Here is a 22,339-nt window from a genome sequence, read left to right as displayed (position 1 = left end):
TAACACATGTCTGTATTTAGATTTTTTTTTTTCGATGGGGACCATGAAATATTTTAATTTTTCCAAAGGAGGCCTTTACATCCATAAGTTTGTGAAGCACTACTTTAGAAGACCAAAATATGTGATCTTGCAGATGAAAATTGTTTACAGGAAGTTCATAATGATGTAGTATTATCTAATGAACTGTCTGGTGAAAAAGACTTGCTACAGCTACCTTTTCTTAAACCTCTCCCTCCCAGTTCACTACTTGGTAACTTAGACCATAACTTCATTCAGGTTTCCTTAGTCTCATATCCTTTAGCATTATGAAGATGCCGAATGGGTTGACTTTTACAACTGATACTCCTTTCCATGATTGGACTATGGTGTGAGTTTGGGTATTATAATCCAGCCAACTGCTCAAACTGAATAACAGAAGTAAGTTACTGAAATGATGGCCTTCCTCCAAAAAATTCTGCATATTAAGTGGTTCAAGAACAAAACTCCAGGATCATACTAAACCCACAGTGCAGCATAAAATCATTAGTCCATCCAAATCTGAACTAGAAAATTGAAGAAAATCTCTGTTCAAACAGTAATCAAGCGTTCTGGTCCCTTGTCAAGGCCATTGGGTTTAGTTTTTATCCATCCATGTTTCAGCCTCTCACATCCAGTTAATATTTTAGAGTGGCATCACCAGGGCTGACCCACTGACATTATCATTCTTCATCATTCAATACAAAGTACCCCTCATTTTACCAAGAACTTCTTGCTGCACATCCCTCATCTTGAATAGTTTAAACATCAACAACTAATTGAGGTGTTTGCTAAAAAATAAAAACAACTATTAATTAAATTAAGGGGATATTAGATCCCACATTGTTTTAAAACCGAATAAGAAACTCAAAGATTGGAATCAGAGAGTTTCATGCTGAATATAGTATAAAAAACTAGAAAAGTATCGGCGAATACTAGCGTGAGCTGAATGCAAGTAGTCCTAGAACGTAGTACAAACACGGGCAACTCGTTGCAAAGGTGGGGAAAGTTCTGACCATTATTCTTTGTTATTACATTATGGTAGGGAGGTCACTATCCAGACCAGTTTCAGCCTTTATTGAGGCTTCATCAGTGAGTAGCTAGACCAAATTATTAATGCAAAAAGAACTTATATATTCTGCTATACGAGTTGTCCAAAAGGTGTACCCATTAAGTTACTTAAATATAAAGGGCCAACAGGCTTCATTTCGGCGATATAAACATTAATTAAATTAAGGGGATATTAGATCCCACATTGTTTTAAAACCAAATAAGAAACTCAAAGATTGGAATCATTTGTTCAATTCAAAGATTCAACTACTTACATTCAGCTCATGCTAGTATTCGCCGATACTTTTCTAGTTTTTTATACTATATTCAGCATGAAACTCTCCGATTCCAATCTTTGAGTTTCTTATTCAGTTTTAAAACAATGTGGGATCTAATATCCCCGAAATGAAGCCTGTTGGCTCTTTGTATTTAAATAAAAACAACTATGCTTTGGAATTAACACCTATCCTGTATCATCTTTCCTACTTGACCAGCATCTCATTTCAAAAAAAAAACTATCATGAAGAAGATGAACAGTCGAGTCTTATCCTCCTGATGACAATATGCTCTATTCCTCTTTGTCATTTGACAAACCTTGTTGTGCACAATCATTAGAATTTAAGATCTAAACTCTGATCTTCATGCTTCAGTCAGAGAAGATTAAATCTTGCTATCTTCAGCATTGCCAAAACACCCTCCTTTCTGTTCAAGATACCTGTAGATTGCTAGTGCTGGAAATTTGAAATTTCCAGAGTATTGGTAGCACCAATATGTGTGGCACCAATATGTGTGGCATATTGGTGCAAAGAATGTGTAAAGGCATTCTGATCAGTTGCTAATCCGCATATTGGTGCCACACCAAAGTGTGGCACCAATATGCGGATTAGCAACTGATCAGAATGCCTTTTTCAAAGGCATTCTGATTAATGCCAATCATAGAAATTATTTTCTATGATTGGCATTAATATGAATGCCAATATAAATGCCATACTATCCTTTCACCTCTGTTATTTTGAGAACTTCCCTCACTGTCTTGTCCATGACACTAATATTCTATAGGTTTTGCAACTTTTTGTGGGATCTGATATATATAAAGTGGATAGCATCTCTGCTATCAATGTACAAATTTTATTTGCCACATCAATCTTTCACCCTTTTAATGCCTATTTCTGATATTTCATTTGTTATGACATTTGTAGCAACAGAAAATGGAAGAAGAAGAATATAGATTTAAAGTGGCTACTGGTGACTATAATGATCCAACTTCTAGTGCCTCAGCTGCAAAGAAACGCAAGATCAAACAGAGTTCATACTTTAGTGATGAGGAAATAGAGGATGATGACTGAGAGGTCTTGTAAGATTTGTATATATGTGTACAGTCAATATTTCTTCCTGATTACTTTGTCTGAATTTTTTTTTTTCCCCCGTTTAAATGAATTGATATACCAGCTACAGTGTGAAACATCTTTTGTAAAGGAAAAAATAAAACTCTTGTTTTCTTGCTGTAAGTGTTTTTTTTCCCCTAGAAATCTAAAGAATACAAAAATTGTTTTACTTTTGAACTCTGACTTAAAATATAACCATATCATAAAATAAACTCAAATTTTACAACAGTAGCGACAAAGGCAGAAATAAATATTACTAAAGCAAATGTTCTTAAACACAGGCAAGTGATCTTTTTACCAAATTGGAGGCAACTCTTCAAAGCATGGAATTACTGGCTGCTCTGATTACTTCAGTGATGTTTGTCTCAGTTCACCAATTGTACGAGGATTATTTTTATACACCTTATCTTTCAGGTAACCCTGTAAAGACAAATCTGGCGACCTTTGCCAAAGTACTTTAGAAATCAGTCTGTCACCAAAAAATGTGCAAAAATTGCATTATTTCATTTGATGTATGGCAAGTGGTACTGTCCTGGTGAAAATAGCAATCATGTTCTTCAATCTCGAAGATAACCATGAACTGAGTGATGTCTTGGTACAGCGCATTGTTCAATGCCATCTCAAAGAAAATGGGTACAACAGTGCGATGCTGTAATACTGCACACCACACTCAGATTTTCAGAGAATGCAAGATCGTTTCATGGAAAACACAAGGATTTTCCAATGACCAAATTCTGTTATTTTAGATTTTGACATATCCACTTAAGTGGAACCACACTTCGTCACTGAAGAGAACATTGTCCAGCTCAGGAACTTCGTTTTCTTCAAGAAATGACTGAAACCATCTACAGTACACACACGTTTTCTCCTTATCCACTGGCTTCGATTCCTTAACTTAGTAAACACAATATGGACAAAGCTTTGTTTGGTGGCTCTCCAAGTACTGCTGTGCGAAGAGTTTTCTAAGACTGTTTGAAGGTGAATGTTGCAACACTGTACCATAGTCACTTTAGCGTCAATCAAAATGGAAGACCTTCCATTTTGATTGACGCTAAAGTGACTATGGTACAGTGTTGCAATTGATCTAGTTTCCCCATAATTGGCATAATTTCCCCATCGAATTTTAAGGAACAACAGTCAGGATACTTTTAACAACTTTGACAAAACTCCTCCACAATATTTGCATAAGACTGACAGGCCATTCCAGAATAATTCGTTGCTCCTGGGAAAGTACCATTTTGCTTTCCTCATAAACAAAACTATGCAACGGATGCCCAGTATTTGACACATGGCTGTTAGTGGCTAGTAGTCCTAAGTTGCCTTCTATAGGTGAAATGAATGATTAGAATTGAAACACTTCGATGCATCTCAGCTTCAACTTTCATGTGTATGACTTTTAGATCACCCTGTGTGTGTGTGTTTAAATGAATTTAATGACTAGAAGCTGAGAGATACCAAAATTAAAAAAAAATACTATTTATTATATTATTTGATTGCACCACTAGCTGTTATCTTAGAAAACTTCATTGGCTGCCTAACATGAAAAGAGAAATACAAAAATAAACATTACAAGAGGCAGCTATAAATTATTTTTTAAACATGTTGCTGACATTTGAAGCCATTCTAAATGCCATAGTATTGTTGGGCATGTTCTTGTGTATGCCAAAGTTGGATAATCAGATAGGTTATAGTTAAGGTTAGTATTAAGATGGACAGGATTAAGGACAATTTCTGTTGATTCCACAATTCTTCTCTCTAGTTCATCGTAGCATCTAAAAATGTTTTCCGATTTGTTCTAGATCACTGGATGAACAACAGAATGTGATTATACATGGTAGAACTAGAGCCAACACAGTCTCTTTGCACAACTCAATAGATTTCTCTGTCTGACCAAAATAGGGCACGTTGCAGTTACACCAGAGACAAGCTCCTGAATTCTTTGAGCTGTCATGTTTTGGTTGGTGGACAGAGGAGGTAAAAAGAAGTGTAGATTTTAATTTTTTTGAAAATTTTAGCTAACTTTGATGAAACAGAGTTGATATTCAGTAGAGATACCAAGCCTTTTACATCAGTATGGTGAGCAGGTGGATTAAAAAGTAGCTTATGAACAGTGTTTAGGATAGCTGTTTTTCTAAAAGGTTGTAAAAAGAAACTGTGATCTTTTCACTGAGGAGGGAGCAAGCACATTTACTTGAAGTAGAAATGGTGCCACACTTTTGGGCAGATAATGATGTGACTGCACATGAAGGTATTTATTGGTATGTGAGGATTTTCTATAAATAGAGATCTTCAGTTTTTCTGACACACAAGTGAGTTTTACATCCAGAGTATTCTTGGATGTCGATTGTTGAGATGATTCAGAAACTGGTCCATGACCCCAAATTAAGAAAATATCAACATACCTTTTCTATAACCTTGGCTTTAATGGGAAGGAATTGATTGCTTTTTCCTCAGTTTTCTAAATATAAATTTGCTGATATAAGAGAAAATGGGTTGCCCATGGCCAAACTGAAATTTTTTAAAGTTCTGTTTTTAAATAGTATATTTAACAAGAAAGTAACCAGAATTTATGCAGTGCATCAAGAGTGAAAACTTTTTTTTTGATATCTTTTAAAATAATTAAAACCTCTTCTGTAGGCACATTAGTAAAGAGGGAAATAACATTGAAACTTGCCATAATTTCATCTTTTTGAAGATTGCATGTCTTTAACAATCGCAACAAAGTGTTCCAAATTCTTAGGAGAAGAGATGATTGAGCCTGTTAAACTTTTTAAAACCTTGGCCAAATGTTTTGAAAGCTTGTATGTGGGAGAATCAATGCCATCTGCAAGGGTCTTAGTGGAGTGAGTGTTTTCCTTATGTATTTGATGCAAGCCATAAATAAGCTTAAGTTTCTAGGAAATTCCATAGTGGTTCTCAGGAGATTGTTAGTACAATTTTGAAGTTCACAAGTTGGATCCCTTTTAAGAATTTATATATATAAATTACCATTCATCTGACCCTCAAAAAACCACTCCTTCAGTTATTAGTATGGCAAGATAATTGAAGGGTCAGTGGTTTACTGTATGTGGATTTTGTTAACATCATTTAGTGACAATACTATTTTAAAGAAAAATAAACTAGGGAGGATAAATTTTGAACTCACTTAATCTATATATGTATACACACACATACAACAGCAAAGTTTATTAATAAAGTATATAATCAAATATTTTGATATGAAACCACAGGTTATCTTCAGTGAGCTGTTCTTTCAAAACAGATGAGCCACTTGGTAGAGTACAGTAAATATAAATGATGAAAAAAGTTATTGTTTATAATTACTAAAGGATTAGACTTTCCCAAAATTTTGGGAAGGAAACAGCAGTCATTCTGGTTAGGATGATATAGTAGCACTTTGCATTCTGATTAAGTGCTCAACTTGAAAATGACAGCCAGGTAAAAGATGGCTTGTTGATTAGAATATTCTCTTTCAACTTTGTCAATCTAAAATTGAAATTCTCATAAGAAGAATACTCATATATTTCTTTATTCAATCCTACCATTTTATTTTTAAGAAATTGGTGGTGGCACCAGAATGAGTTTACTGAAGAAAATGTAGTTTTCCTATCTCATAAGGAAAAAATTGTCACAAAACATTAGGCTAATCAGTATGTTAGAGTGGCATTCAACAATTAGAAACCATAAGTAGGGTGTTGGGGAAGAGAATACAAAGAGATGATTGCTGGAAGGCGTGGTGCAGATGAGCTTCCTCTGATAAGTACTCTAATTCCTAGAGGTATCTGTATAATATAATATTCTTACTTAGATTTCTTGCCAAGTTTTTTTTTTTTTTAAATCACAGTCTAATTTGCAACATAAGGCAATAATAATGAAAATAAATAATATATTTAATTACTTAGTTTTTAATCAGCAGCTTCAGAGCAAAACAGTTTGAAATTACAGCAGACAACACAATGACAACCGATTTCCACTGTTAACTTACTGTGAAGATCCATTTTGTGCTATGAATTAAATCATGATTTAAAACCTCAACATATAAACCTTTCTACTCATCTTATATTTCTGTATTATTGATAAATTGGTTTGCTAACTGTTCTCAGCAGTTTATATAGATATATATATATATATATATATATATATATATATATATATATATATATATATATATATACATACACACACACACACACAAGTAGAAAGATCTATTTTAAGATAGAAAAAAACAACAACAGGAAATGACAATATCCGAATTATTGTTGCTTGGAGAGGGGAGCCTATTGTTAGTGTACTTCATAAAATCTGCCAGCAGATGTAGAACATGAAATCTGGCAAAGACTAGCATAGATATTCTTATAATGACTTATGAGTTACAAGCAGGATAAAAATGAATATCAATACTGGAGGAGTATGTAAAAAAAGTTAAGAAGAATTAAAGATAAGCATCTTCTAGAGGTAAATTTATACTCAAATATGCGAATATTATTCAAGAAGTAGTAGTTTGAATACTATATATATATAACAAAAACTTGGAGACTGAGTGACACACGTGGAAGTAAACATCAATTCAGCTAGAGAGGCGCATGACAATGTTTGCAAGGATATAAAAATCAACACTCCAAGATGGATGCAAGAAATAAAAAGAAGTCCTGGAAAAGCATATCAAAAGTTCCTAGCTAGCAATTCATTACATATTCTGAGAGAATACAGTGATGAATGTGAGAAAATGAAGAAGTAATGTGTAGAAAAAAAACAGCTAAAACAAAAGTCATTGGATTAAGAATATTGAAGATAATTATCAGACTATTGAGAAAGCTTGGAAACAAGTACAGCAAAAGGAATATTAGAGATGGTGAAACATAAAAACTCAACATAAAGAAATGTTAGATATCTGCAGTAATTACTTTAAAAGACTGCTAGATGAAACAAGTGACTCAACAGTAGCAGAAATATAGAAGAATGCAGTCAGGTAGACATATCAATACTTGAGAATCAACAAGCCAAATGTGGAAAGGCAGCTGGAATAGGTGATAATCAACGAGAAATGCTCAAACATGGAGGTATAGAAGTTTTTCGTGGCTGCACCGTGTAATTCTAAAGGCCTAGTCAGAAGGTTGAATTCCAGATAATTGGGCTAGAGCTGCCATAGTACCTATTCAGAAAAAGAGAAAAAAAAGCAATGAGAATTACAGAGGAAGTTTTCCCTTGTAAATGTTTTTCTGGTAAGATTTATGCGAGGATACTTGTGAACAGGCTAAGAAAAATTAATTCAGAGAAACTTGAGAAGAACAAGCTAGACTCGGCCAAACAGGGACTGACAAATCATGGGAATACAAAAAGGGTCTATGTTTAAGTTTTGGACATCTGGAAAAGGTATCACAAGGTGTCACGAGAAGAACTGGTCAAAATGCTACAATTATGCAGCGTGAACAGGGTATTCTATGAAGAAATACATAGCCTATTTAAGTTGCAAGTCAGCTGTTTGAATTGAAGGAGGTAGAGGAAGATAGTTTAAAGACGTGAAAAGACTTGTCAAATGCCTTTTTCTGCTATATTGTACCATCATTTTATATTTTGGTACAACAAAATAGGCAGAAGCATTGAAATATCAACTGCATTGTGAATGGAGAACCTATAGAACAAGTAAACCATTTCAACTACTTAGGCGCGATTTTTAGTGAAGATGGTAAATTAAATATTGAAATAGACAACAGAATCAACAAAGCTGGTATGGTAGGAAGTCAACTGAATAAATTTATGGAATAAGAGAGAAATTAGTCAAAACACTAAATTAGCTGTATACAAGAGGTTCAAACCAGTTTTAGCTTATGGATTTGAGAGCTGGGTCAGAAGTAAAACACTTGACCAAAGACTAGAGACCGCAGATATGAGAGTCCTGAGAAAGATTAGAGGACTAAACACATGACATCAATGGCAGAAAGAATCACATATTAGAAAAAGTGAGTATATTAGGAAAGAACTTGACATTGTTAGCAGAGCTAGTCTCAGGTGGTATGATCATTTAAACAGAATGGGCGAGGAAAGACTAACAAAACAAGTGTTCTCTACTAGGTTGCCAGGAAAAAGACCCAGAGGAAGACCAAGATACAGCAATCCCTCGATTAATGGCGCCCCCGATTAGTGCGTATTTTTTTTTTCTATACCCAAATTCGATTAATGCGCCTATATACATCTTAAAATAAATGTTACCGATTTTAAAATTTTTCTATCTATACATTTTTATGGCTAACTATTTCAAAAAATCACTCACCAGAATGAAATAATTTAGCTACCGATTTAAAACATTTTACAAAGTTATTTTTTATGTAATACTACATTATTTCTATCTACACTATGTTCCAAATTTAACGCTTAATGTCGTCTGCTAATTACATAGCATTTTGATGATCATATCTCGTGCCTCCATTGCAATTGTTTTCGTTACTTTTTTTTATTTTAAAGTATTTTCCCAATCTTTCATCATGAGTAAAAGAATTAGTGAGCAAAAATGTGGAAGTGTGAAAATGATCCGAAAAGTAATCTGATTGGAAGAAGAACTTGAAATAATAAAGAAAAATGAACAAGGAGAGTCCAGAGCAAACATAGGACAAGAACACAAAAATGGGGGAATCAACTATAAGAGCAATTTTAAGCAAAACTGCTGAATACATAGAGAAAGGTAAGGTTGCTTCAAGTTCATCATGCATGCAGACCACTCGAAATGAAAGTATCATAATTGGAGTTGCCCGTAATAATAGTAATAATGATTGAATTAGAGAGACGTCTTTCTACATGGATCGAAGATTGTAACCAAAATCGGACCCACTTACCTTATTAAATCAAAAGCATTATATCTCTTTGCATCCTAGAAAGAAGGAGCTATCAATGATAGAAAAGAATTCCACTCTAGTGCTGGGTGGTTTGAACGTTTCATAAAGAGAAGTAGCTTACATAATGTTCTAATCACAGGCGAAGCTGCAAGTGCAGAATAAGGAAGTGGCCGCAAGTTATCCAGAGACTTTGAAGAAAATTGTGGGCGAAGGGGGCTGGCTATTTTGACCAATAAATATTTAATGTCGATGAAATAGGCCTTTTCGGAAGTGAACTCCTTCCAAGAATTTTCTGGCCAAATCAGAGAAATCTCAGCCTGGTTATAAAGTCGCAATGTCGAATGAAATTACTGCGAGCAATATGCGAGAAGTTTGGAAGCACATTCTTCCACATTGTGCAAATGATTTTAGAGGCTTTTCAAATGAATCTAAGTCAATTAAATCTCATTCTGAGAAATTGAGTGATTCCGACCTGCTAAATTTAGATGCACAGTAGGAAGATCCCAAAGAATATGAAGAAAATTTAATCACCGACAAGTCCAAAGAGATTTGGCAGAAACAAATTGAAATATTTTTCGTGCAACCGAAGTTCTTAAGCAGCAATACTTAGAGACTGACCTTGATTAGGAGAGAAACAGTAAAATTTGAAGAAGAGGCAATAGGGCAATACTGTCAGTTGTATGAGAAAAAGAAACAGAATGCCCACCAAACTACCTTAGCTGAATTCTATGTTAAGTAGAATAATATTTTTATATTCTGAATATGCTTTATTGTCTTTCAGCTTCATGGTTTTCCTTTAACTAGGCCCTGAGACATACCCTAATTCGTTTATAAAAAAATTAAGGGTCAAAAAAGAAATTTGGGGAACGAATTATACATTTTCCATAGGTTATTATATTCGATTAGTGCGTTTTCGATTAATGCGCCTGTTTTAAAGAACGCATTATGAGCATTAATCGAGGGATTGCTGTATATTTGGATTGATATAGTAAAAAGTGCCTTAGACGATAGAAATATAAGATCTGATAATGTTGGAGTCTTGACAAGTAACAGACTGATTTGGAGGAAAATTGTAGATAGGAAGTTTGTAATGATGTAATTTTTTCATGTAGTACTGTCATATCCTGGACACCCCTTGAGGGTACATGGCAGGAATTTGATGATAGCAGAATCTGCAGGATTCCTTAAACTGAATAATTGCTGTAACCAGTTTGGTATGAAATTCGGCAATAAAAAAACATGAAAATGTCTATGTATCCCAGAGGAGGCATTGTTCTTTAAGTTTTTCCTCTTGATGAAGATGAGAAATTAAATATAGAAAGACAACAGAATAAGCCAAGTTAGTAATCAACTGAATATATAGAATAAGAGAGAAATTAGTCAAACCACTGAAAGTTTTTTTCTTACTTGGTTATACTATAAATTAAAGATGCCAAGAAATTATATTCTTGGTTTAATCCTTTCTCCTACTTGTATATAGAGGCTAATAACTTCACATCAATTGCCTTAGTATCCCATAATGCAAAGCACGCATCCTTTATAATGATATGCATTATGGAAATTGCCACTACCCAGTCATTCCTTCCTAATACCAGTTTTGACCTTCATTGATGACACCTCCTTAAAGGTTGAAACTGGTCTGGGTAGTGGCCCTTCCCATGATGCACAGCATTATACACGTTTGAAAGAGTGCGCGCTTTGCAGTATGGGATTGGGAGAAATCACTTTCTCATTTATTAAAACCTTTTCACTTTAAAACATTGATAAATCTAATCCTGACAGATTGAGACATCGCGATCTGCTTTGATATATTTCATTGTTTATCAAAGTACCACTGACAAGGGATCCTTTTGACCTTATTAAGCCACATTTTCCCCTTTGACGTATTTGAATTAGATTCATTATTTATTCTGGCTATTTTTTGTAGAAAAGTGAAATATATAAACAGCCAGATTTCTACATGGAACATTCTGAAAACCAAGTACTCGACACAGCTACACATCAACCAATAATTTGGCTGTGCTGTGTGGGTGATACGTTTGCAATTTGTCCTTATGGCATACATATAGATACATTTTAGTGCATTTAAACAGCCAACTTGCAAAAATACATATCGCAATAGAAAAAGTAACAGTGGTCTCCCCTTCCTAGGCACACTATTGACAACTACCTGATGGCTCATTATCCTTTTCTATTTATAGAAAACCCACACAAACGGGAAGGTATTTACCTAAGCAATCCCAACACGGTGATATCCTCAAAACTCACAGAGAGCTGGATACTTGTTTAAATCACACAACCCTTGAATACTCGTAAGCCGATGGCAGCAACCTTTTTATAAAATCAATAAAATACTGCATGAATCCCCACTCCTCCCTGCACAGGATGATAGCAAAATCATTTCCATTCCTTATATTCAAGGTACATCAGAAAATATAGTTCTTTACAAATATAATATCATTGCTACATTCAATCCCCTCATTCAGCTAAGCTACCTTCATCTATTTACCTAAGGATCAACTTCATCCTCTTGAACATCCAGGAGTGTATAAAGTTCCTTCTGCCTGATGTTAAGGATACTTTGGCCACACTGGTAGATCGGTTAATTATATGGCAAAACACGACTGGCAGACTATGCTCTGAACGTTCCTTTGCAAGATTCAATGAAATCCTGCGCTATATAGATCTGAAAGGCTGTTACGCATCAGCTATGAAGAAACGATGGACCTATATCACAGGAACAAAGTTGAGGATTTTGGATGCAGTTGTTTTTCCAACAGCGACTTATGGATGTGAGCCTTGGAACCTAAAAATGTCTGATAGGAAAAGGATGGCTGTTTTTGCGATGTGGTGTTGCAGAAGGCTGTTGAGGATATCATAGACTGAAAGCAGGACAAATAGACGGTTGCTAGGAAGGATTGATAGCCTCCCTAAGGGTATGGTATAGACAGAAGAAAGCTGAAACACTTCAGACACATTGAAAGAATGGAACAAGGACATCTCAAAACAGTAATAGAGGGGGTAAAGTCCCTGGAGAGTTTTAGTCTCCAGAAAAGCACACAAGACCATCTTGTGAGAACTGGTGTGGCACATCCGGGAGCGGAGTGACCATAAGCATCTGATGATGTCCAATGAACTTATGGATGGATCGACATTGGATTATCTTCTGGACCTTCATACAAATACTTTACCCTCATGAGTATAATGTTTTTAGGAATGACAGGACACATTCGAGAGGAAAGTGGGAGGTGTGCACTAATCATATCTGATTTGAGTTGTTAGGACAAGAATGCATGAAAGCAATAATCTCCCACGCAGCAGTGAGTTGGAGGTCATCTAGGGCAAAGTGGGGTAACAGGATGAAAATAATGTGTGTGTGTGTGGGGGGGGGGGTTGCTCCAGATGGTACAAACAGTTTAATTCTACATACTTGAAGGTTCAGTTGGTGAGGAGGGTAAACTGCATCGCCAAATTACGCTGATGGGTGGTAAACAAGTAATTATTATGAGCGACTTAAATTATACGAATATTGAGTGGGAAGCAGAGAAAACTTATAATGGAGAACTTATTGAGCTTTTCATTTATTGTGGATTAAGTGTTGATTCCATTGAACACTAAAGTCGTTGCTGTTCTGGACGGTCTAATTCTCTATGATTTTTGAAACTGATGCTGGAAGAACAGCAAGAATCTCTTCTGATTTACTGTGTGGAGCTTCTCTAATTTGAATGCTAGAAGTGAACCATCACAGAACAACAATGATACACAACAGTACTGTACTTTAGAAAACTGCTCGGAAACTCTCAGCTTGAACGGCTTTGATTCTCTCAATATCAACAATTTAACATCTGAACATCAAACAGCATGGCAAAAAATAATAAATAAAATTTTCAAGTTGTGCTCTTCTAGTAGAGTCGAGCAGAGTCAATAAAAGCTTGTTGCGTACGGATACGGAGTTCGCAAAAACGGTAGATTCCCAATATCACAGATCGCCGGAATTAAATGCAAGTATAGCCGAACTATGATCACGTGATACAGTACATGCTTCCTCGCGCAATAACTATGCTGTAATATTCGCAAGATAACTCTAGTGGCTGCGCTTTGAACAAACCGCCGACCAAAACAAACACCCATCGACTCGAGCACTGGACATTCTTGATCGGAGATTTACTGTTGTTGACCCCCCCCCCCTTCAGTCACCTTGTAAATGGAAAACAGTCGAAAGAGGTTAAATGTGATAAAAACGAGCTGCTTGTTCGATGCGCTTTTATCAGAAACTTGCAAAATCAAAAAATTAAAATGAAGTTGAACGCGTTTTTGGCACCGACGGTTTTCAATTCTGTTCAAGAACTTCCGCATGTCATTCGAGCACGTTTTAAGCTAAGCAACGCCTAATTAACTTGCCTCCGCGAAACTAATGGACGGCGTATGTCACATTTCCGTCTTAGGGGACAAAGAACAATAAACGGTTTATTTCTTCCCATCACTCTCCTCGCTTTTCCTTCACACAAGAAAGGCTGTGGCGCAGGAGAGGGGGGAACCGTGGTTAGGGGGGGTAGTGATTACAGAAACGAAGAAGGAATCTTCTCATGCGTTTTCTTTGGGGAAACAGCAAGGATTGAAGACTAATAGTGACTCCTGTCATCCCACTGAACTATAAAACAGGCACGCGCTGCCTTGCGGAGATCGTCACTTTTATTTCGTCATTCAATAGCTAATCCATTTTTGTTTACGTGACTCCATCTAATTTTCATTTCTTGCTTTCAGTTGCCTCTTATGTTCGAGTAGCGCGATTTCTTACACACCTGCTGGTGATGATGATAAGGCTGTTAATCCAACTTCACGGTCCGCTTGCGTCTCGCGACGCACTCGTTCTCTAACCGATTTGTCTGCTTTCTTGAAGAAAAACTGTTCTGCTGTTCAGCTCAGATACGCCAAAGCAGCCGTGATAACTTTCGGATGCAGCATCGTCCACGGCCGAACCCGAAGAGGTCGAATATTTCTTACGATTCTCATCGTTGCCACGGAAACTAAAACAGCTACTTCGAAACAAAGTATGAACGAGCGCAGCTGCTGTTCAAAGTAAGTGCTGGTGCGTGCCCCACTGTTCGAATCCTCTCGAGTGGTGGACTGAAATGACCTTAAGAAGTAAAATCAACGCTTCTGAAGACAGAATTCCACGCACCTTGGGTCCTGGATAACCATGCTTGCGATCAACTTAGAGAGTGACATAAGAACACTCTGAGATCTGCCTGAAATCATGTTGAGCAAGACTAGACGCGTGAGATTCACCAAATCATGCAGGTTCGCGTTCTTTAATGGAATAACCAGTTTGATTAAAATACACACACGTGATCGTAATATACACACAAGTGCTACACCGTTGATACCCAATTGGGATCAACGGTGTATCATTTGGCCTGTTTCGGATTAAATTGCTTTCCAAATCTGCTGTTAAACGTTTTCTCCCGCCCACGTGCAATTGCGCTGATTTTGGGAAATGAGCAGATTTTCTGCATTTGATCAGAAGTAGGAGCAGGCGGGAGATTTTCCCACGCTTTCTCTCTCTTCTCACCGCGAGACTTCACCATAGTATGATATCCCACAACGCACATGCGAAGCAAAATAAACGGAGAAGACACAGGGAACGCTTATCGGGGAATATTTTTTTCGCGCACTCTGGTATCATCATTCAGATGCGTGTATCAGATGATCTCCGCTTACTGATGATATTTTCGCAATTCTCTCCGATGCTTCTCAGAAAGAGCACATCATTTGGGCATCGAGACATTTTGTGCGAAAGCCCTCTTGCGCACTCTGCTCCTTTTCAACTTTACGAGGTGTTTTCCGTAACTTTTATTACTCCCACCCAAGTGAACCGTCATCGGTTTACTTGGGAGGGCTCTGGATTCACTTACGTAATCCGAAAGTCCTGCTTTAGAAGAGCGAACATTTCAAGGTCTCTCACTAAACGGAGAGGGTGTTGTTGTCCCACCGGACGATCACGTTCATCTCCCACCTAAAGCCAATCACAAACATCCTCGTCCACGGCGGGATTGGACCCGGAGCTGTTCGTTGGGGGAAAGAAGGATACGCCATCCACTTGCAGACCAGACCAGCAATTATGTTGCATTTAAAAACGATTTGTTATCAATAATTAACAACAAATTCAATTGGCCGAAACATTCTAAATGGGAAAGGGAAAATAACTTTTCTACTGTGCGCGCGCATGCACGCACACGGAAGCCATCTATAATGACACCGTCGTTTCCAAGCGAATGCCAAAACTAATGAGTGTCAGTTCGCGTTCTGTGGGCCAGATTGAAATCGGCGTCACTCACGATTAACTTGCAATAACTTCTTCCGACACTCGGCAAAACTGAACGATGCGTCGTGGGATCAAAAGATCAGCCTGCGTTGTGGCTATTATGAAAGTTTCTTATGCGTTCTTCCGTCCCCGCGCATAACTTGACTTGGGGAAATATTTCCTTACCGCAGCAAACCATTTCTGCTATTTGATAAATCCTTTTATTGCTTCGTTTCTTTTTTTTTTTTTTTTTTTTTTTTTTTTTTTTTTTTTTGTTCCTGAGTGTTCGATAGCGGAGTCGCCGTCGTTAAAACTAGCTGGAATGAGAGATAACCGCACGATCATGAGAGAAAGCACTTCACGAAAACCACCACAAAAGAACGACTTTTCAGATGTCGTGCGGTTTTATTAACCTTTCTTGTGAGGCGTTTTAAGTGACGTTTCTGTTTTCTTGGAGTTTTGAGCGATAAGGCGAAGGTCAAAGTATATTTCAGACAGATAAGCAGCGCGTGTACTTCCGAACTTTAATTAACCTTCTTCACCCCATGCTACAAAGCTCTCTGCATTAACCCACGAATGCGACAACAGGCCAAAGCAGCAACGCAGCGGCAGTTTTAGTCGGAAAAAGAAAAACGGTCCATAATTAATAGAAGCATCTGATGACGAATTACAATAAAGCAGCCATCAGGAAGGACTCATATCCACGTGAGAGTCCTCGGTGCTAATCGTTTATTTTCTCCGGTGGAAGCCACGTCTTGGAAAACAAACGATCTCCCAAGTATCATAAATCATGAACGTTTTTACCCCCCCCCCTCCATGTTTTAACATCCTCTTGGCTTTTTTAGCGCTTCATTTGCTAGCGACTGCCCTGAACCAGGAAGAAAAAAATTCCTCGATTGACTCGTTCTTATTAAAAATGAGGATTCTGTGATCGAGGAGCATCAAATCGGATTCGTTTACAAAGAAGAACGAATCATCGTGGCCGATTTTAACTTTTTCAGCGAAAGGATCAAACAGTTGGTGCCGAATCTGCTTAAATTAGTCCCTCCCCCTTCCCTCACCCGCATAATCTGTGAGGGAGGGGGGACCAATTTTCCGTATAACAGAGTCTGTTTGCACGCACGTCTTGTTTCGGTAGCGTGGCCAAAAGGGACACGGAAGAGAATCCTTGGGGTGTCGAATTAAAACAAGGCAGACTCTTGCCCCCCCCCCCCCCTGCATTTTATTTAAACCATACGCCTGTCACACACTGGTGCAGATGTGTTCGCTAAACAGTTAAGAAGAGAAAGTATCCTTGAACTTTTTCTTGAAAAGCTGGGGGTTGGATCCCTTGGGGAAACCCTTCCTTCGCGAGGAAGAGTTCCAGGGAACAGGGGAAGATGCAACGAATAAGAAAGCAGAGAAAGCTTCTTCGGCGGGTCTGAAGATGTTAGGCAGCTGCTGCTCCCGATTTTGCAAGTTGAGAGGAAGGCGAAGATCACGTGTGGTGATGCGAAGCCTATTTTGCCACGTTCATAGTTTGCATGAACGAAATAAATCTCACATAATCTGATCCGAAAATTAAATACAGAAATAAACCTTCTTTCCCCCCCATTTCTATGCTTTTTGGCTTCTCATCAGAGAGAACGTGAACCGAAATTCTCCCCAAATAAACTGAGTTCCCCTTGAGAGACGCATCTTTCGTATTTCACATTAAACGAGTGAAAAAGGAAGTACAGTCGACGCCGTTCACGAAGTAAATCAAACTAGGAAGTTCGAATGATTATTAAAATTTCCCCAACAACAACAAAAAACGATTAAATAATTCTGTCTTAAGTGACTTTACCCATGAAAGTTAAGCACGTGTAGTCACAGTACATGTAGTACTGTGAATGGGCCAAGGAGATTTTTAGGATTTTATTATTATTTTTTAAAAATTTTGTTTTTGTATTTTTTTAATGTTTACCTGCTCCGGAACCCCAATCTCCCCTTAGAGACCAAACATGGAACTATTTCAAGCCACTTCAGGCCCTCAACAAGCGGGGAAGAAGTGAGACTCCATTAACTTGGCAATGTTCCGAAGGGGGAACATCAAATTGCTGAGGTGGCGTTAAGGGGAAAGGGAGTGGATGGGTGGAATTTTGATTCAGCTAGTGGAGCTCCACTAACATCGCATCCAAAAAAACTTTGGGCAATGCAATGTTGTCCTTACTGAGACTGCTCATTAAACGTACACAAATCCCGACTGGGCCGAAAGGACTTGTTGCAATAGGTCCAAGTTGCCCAAGACGCCCAAGTTGCAATAGGTCGCATTTCTGACGGAGTGACTTCGGTTTGAATTCCGACGGCGACTAAATTTTGATCGCACCACGTGTTCTTGGTGAATAAATTAGCGGGAGGAAAAATTCTCACCTCCGTGTAAAAGGAATTCACCAACCGAGGCCAATCGGCTCCGAACAGAAGGGCAACACCATCTCGCTCTTCTAACTGCGCTAACGGAGAGGTGTTGCACATCCTGCAACGAGGTTAACCGATTCATTTGGAATCGCGCAGCCCGCTGATGACCTTGAGCATCAGCGTTGCATTCATAATTTTTAAGATAATTTTGTCGGTTTTACGGGGTGGAAAATCAGGAAGAAAAAACTTTTCAGCCTTGCTTAGACAAGATTCGAAACCATATTGAGCATCTTCCCTGGCCTGACTATACGGAGTCGATCATAACGAAGATCAGCAGCAGATCCTTTTCTGCCACACAATCTGACGGAAATAAATGGATCGCCAGTCGGAATATGCCTCCGCCTTCAATTATCAGCCTGCGAGTTCGATTCAGGTGTGAATATCTGTAAACAGAAAATAAAAATTATTTTGCTGCTAAGACAACCTTCAAGTTTATTGCAAGCTTGAAGCGGATTAAAAAAGGTTCCATGTTCGGTCTTTACGGCAATTATCCAACCCCCAGCGGCGGCACTAAAATCTATCAGTGAAGTCTGTTAAAGGATGCAACTGGGAAAAGATTCGGAAATTGAAAGCCACGGATTTTATTTTCTGCAACCCAGATGAAGCGAGAAAGAACCTTCTCGTGTTTGTTGAAGCTGCTCTAAGAGTGCATCTCCGAGAGAAATTCGCAGGGCTTCGCATAAAATACCCCCACTCAGAATTTCGCGTCAAAACTTAGATGGGCTTCGACTGCCCTAAGAAATTATTCTGCAGGATTGGTTAGGAGAGTTTTGCGCTTTCGCACTTCTCTCAGCCGCGAGTTTCTGATTAAAAATAAAAATCTGAACTTACTATTTTTACTATTAATGCTGTTTCGAATTCACATAAAAACGACGAATAATTTTCTCAAAATAGAACCGAGAATACACCGTGTTTGCGTAGCTGTCGTAAAAAATGCCGATCCACAATGAACACGTGACGGCGACGGCACATAATTGTCTGAAAGTGCGGTCACGTTTTAAGATAATTTTGGATTGACTGACAATAAGTCAAGAAACATTTTCTCCTCTCCTATTTGTAGCGCAGCACGAGGCGAGGAAGGATGTTTTCACTAAATTCTGCCACTCGAGAATCAGAACAATTCTTGAGCTAATAAAGTCGAGTACAGAATTGAGGAAGAGCAAAAACGCCAAATAACATAAAATCAGATTTTATTATAAAAAAAAAATCACCTCCCCCCCCCAAAAAAAAGAAAAGAAATCTTCGAAGAGGAGAATCGCAAAGCGCCACCTTGTGTTACACAATGAGAATTCTTAATACTCAGTGATGTAGTCTTATAAAAATCAAAGTAGGAAATTGGTTCCAGCGGAATCCGGATGGAATGAACCGCATGTTTACTCGGTTAATTGTGCGTTTTCTTGCGTTTATTTTGAGGGGAAAAATCTGACCCTCCTGAGATTGGTTTACAGACAGCAAAACAGTATTGGATCCTATCAGAAAGGAGAAAATTTACTGCAGATTATTTAAAACAGTGAAGAGATAAGACGCACGCAGGCACATAAAGATCGGTTCGTGTGGGGTTTGAAAATCTTGCGTTAGAGAGGTTGATAGAATTCCCTTTCCTAAAGCTTAGGATTGCAGCCAAATTTTTTGAGCGAGGTTAACATCATCCAAAAGCAAAGTACTTAACTTTAACTGGCTGTTAATTTCAGAGCAGCAAGAGTGCGCATTATCTCTGGGAAATCAAGAAATTAATACTCTTCCCTTAACCTTGATGACCTCTTCTCTTTACGGCTGTAATATTTATGACGTAATTAAAGCGATCTCTCCCAAAGAGGATGATGAAAAACGAACGAACTCTTCTCATTTGCAGACGATACCTTCAAACAAAATCTTCCTCTCACAACGAAAGTAAGAATAAGACCGAGAGAGAGAGAGAGAGAGCTAAATTTTAGCTTGATTCGATAATTTGATTTGCATTTGGAGCTATTACAAAAGAACGGGTCGGCATGCCAAGCCTTCATCTTACCTGATCCGCGTGATAGATGCGAGGCAACTCCAACACGCGAAATGGCTATTAGCGAGGCTAGCCTGCCCCTTGTAATCTCCTTCCCCGCACATCACGTTGTGTTTGCAGAGAAAACGACCCACTCTTTGCAGGGGCGCAATCAAATGTTGTTGACATCACGAGAGTTAAGGCTGTCCGCAGATGGTGCACTCAAGGCACAATTACGGGGCACTCTTTGTCGCCGTTAATCCCCTTAATGAAGACAATGGAACGGTACGTACAGGTGACATCGGGGGAAGGTCGGATAAAGAAAGAAGCAATTATCCGCATGTCACTGGTGATTACACTTCAGCAAAATGGTCATTTTGGGAAAGATTCATTTAGCAGAAAAATGAGTGCACGGCGGAATTACTTAAACCGCCACGACACCGAAATATATCAGCACAGATGTTTAACCTCCTCCTCCGCTAAAACAGGCAGATTAAAATGTGGACAACACGGGGGGGGGGTAAATTAATCTCGTGTTATTTGCACTTTTATTCGTCGGAACACGACAAATAAATGCGACGCAACAGGATGATCCCGTAGTTGTTTTCGGAGTTCGCTTGTTTCATCTTGTCAGAAAAAGGTCGAGATTACATTTTTTTGAAAATCGTTGTTCTGATTTTTAAGACAGAACTGCGCGTGCAATGTCATGTTATGCAGATTAAATTATCCAAAGAATTAATTACTTTAAATGAAATCTCTGACAGCCCTTTGTTTGCTAATTGGACAACATTCTACACACGTGTTACATGGCGACCATCGAAAGACGCCGATGTCTCTTACTTGTGCGTTTTAAAGGTCGGTTTGTCCGTTGCAAGAAGCCAAAGAAAGAAATTCTGGTGGAATATTCATCTGAATGAAGAGATGCTGTTAATCAGGTTCTCTCGACGCATGCAGATACTTAAGAAAATTCTCTCGCTTGACTGGCTGCACTGAAGGAAACAAATATTTCCAAACAGGAATTCAGTGCGACTGAAAAGAAATGTGAAAATCGCGATTCAAGTGAGAGGGTCGATGAGAGCAACTCGCTCGGTTATTTAACTTCCTTTGGTAGAAAGAACGCTCTCGTGGGATGAAGGGTTTGCTTTTCAGAAAATTCATTTCAGGTGCGACGAAAAAAAGTGAAGGGAGGAATTAGAAACAACAACAAGCAGCTTGTACGAACGACTAAGATGAGAAATTTAAATCAATTGAGTTAGCAGAAGAAAAGCCACTGCTTAGGGGACGTTTAAATACAACCTTTCCTCTCTCCAACTCGCCCACGGGCTATTAGTACAGACGAACTGTCTTTTCCTTAAGATTCACGTGCTAAAGCTAATTTCGAAGCTCAGCACACAGAAAACCAGTCGCTCGAGCGCCCAAGCTAAGCTGACGCTCAAAGATAACCGTTGGAATATTCCATAATGCGCAGAAACAAAATTTAAAAGTTTCCGAGCGTTCATCCAAACCAAACCGAATCGATGTCGTGCCCAACACTAGAACAGCACTTCCTCAGTTTGTTCCTTCCTCGTCTGCAAATTGCGGAATGATGCAAGTCAAATTCTTGCTGTTGATGTCATTCGGAATTACAACTGTCCTTCGCAAGTAAGACTTAGATGTACCAAGCCAGTATCTGTGTTGTGTTCGTCAACTACACGTGTTCTTATGGTCCGTTTTGTAGGTCAAAAACATTCTTACAAGATTTTTCGTGTATTATACGGGATTCGAACCCACAATGTTCTCGAAAATCGCCGAGAACACTTGCGCTACGGAGTTCTTTTTAAAGCGGGATAATCATTAGTAGCAAACAGGAAAGGGGCCGGGTCTTCATCCCTCGCGCAAACTGCTTTTCATGCGAGGTGTGGATCGAACAGCCTGAATGTCACGATAGGACCACGAAACCAAAGACTACTTTGGATTGAATCCGAAGTAGTCTTTGGTTTAAAACTGAAGAAGACAGTTTCAAAATATCGAGAACTTCCATACGAGTTTAAAATTAACATTTCCGAGTTTCGTCTGGAGTTCCTGAACGAAAGGCGGATTTAATTTCAAATCTGCTGGAATCTCGAAGCCACACCAATCGCAGATTTAGAAGAAGGAAGTCACAAATCTGAAATAGTAGAAAAATGTCATCAACCGGATTGGATGAGACTCGTGATCTTCGTATAAAATCCAATGAAAAATCAAACTCTCCCCGTTTGGAATTTTGTAAAAAAAAAAAAAAAAAAATCCAATTTCAGTCATTCGAAACATATGTCCTTGTATCCAGTTTCGAAACGGTGCCTTTGAATACGTTATGATTAAATGT

The 22,339-nt window shown here is 38.2% G+C and overlaps 1 protein-coding gene across 1 annotated transcript in view; it reads left to right on the top strand.

The window, feature by feature from the left end:
- LOC150094585 (zinc finger CCHC-type and RNA-binding motif-containing protein 1-like) overlaps positions 1–2,568 on the top strand; it is a 167,520-nt gene extending 164,952 nt beyond the window's left edge. The window contains exon 5 of the mRNA XM_090412108.1: positions 2,265–2,568. Within this exon, the coding sequence (XP_090268234.1) occupies positions 2,265–2,411 (147 nt within the window). The 3' untranslated portion in view covers positions 2,412–2,568. The remainder of the gene's footprint in view (positions 1–2,264) is intronic.
- The last annotated feature ends 19,771 nt before the right edge of the window (positions 2,569–22,339 follow it).

The sequence above is a fragment of the Typopeltis vanoorti genome, chromosome 22, assembly GCF_054136105.1.
Source record: "Typopeltis vanoorti isolate ZY-2024b chromosome 22, IOZ_Tvanoo_1.0, whole genome shotgun sequence".
Lineage (NCBI taxonomy): Eukaryota > Metazoa > Arthropoda > Arachnida > Uropygi > Thelyphonidae > Typopeltis > Typopeltis vanoorti.
This window is presented reverse-complemented; position numbering and strand designations above follow the sequence as displayed.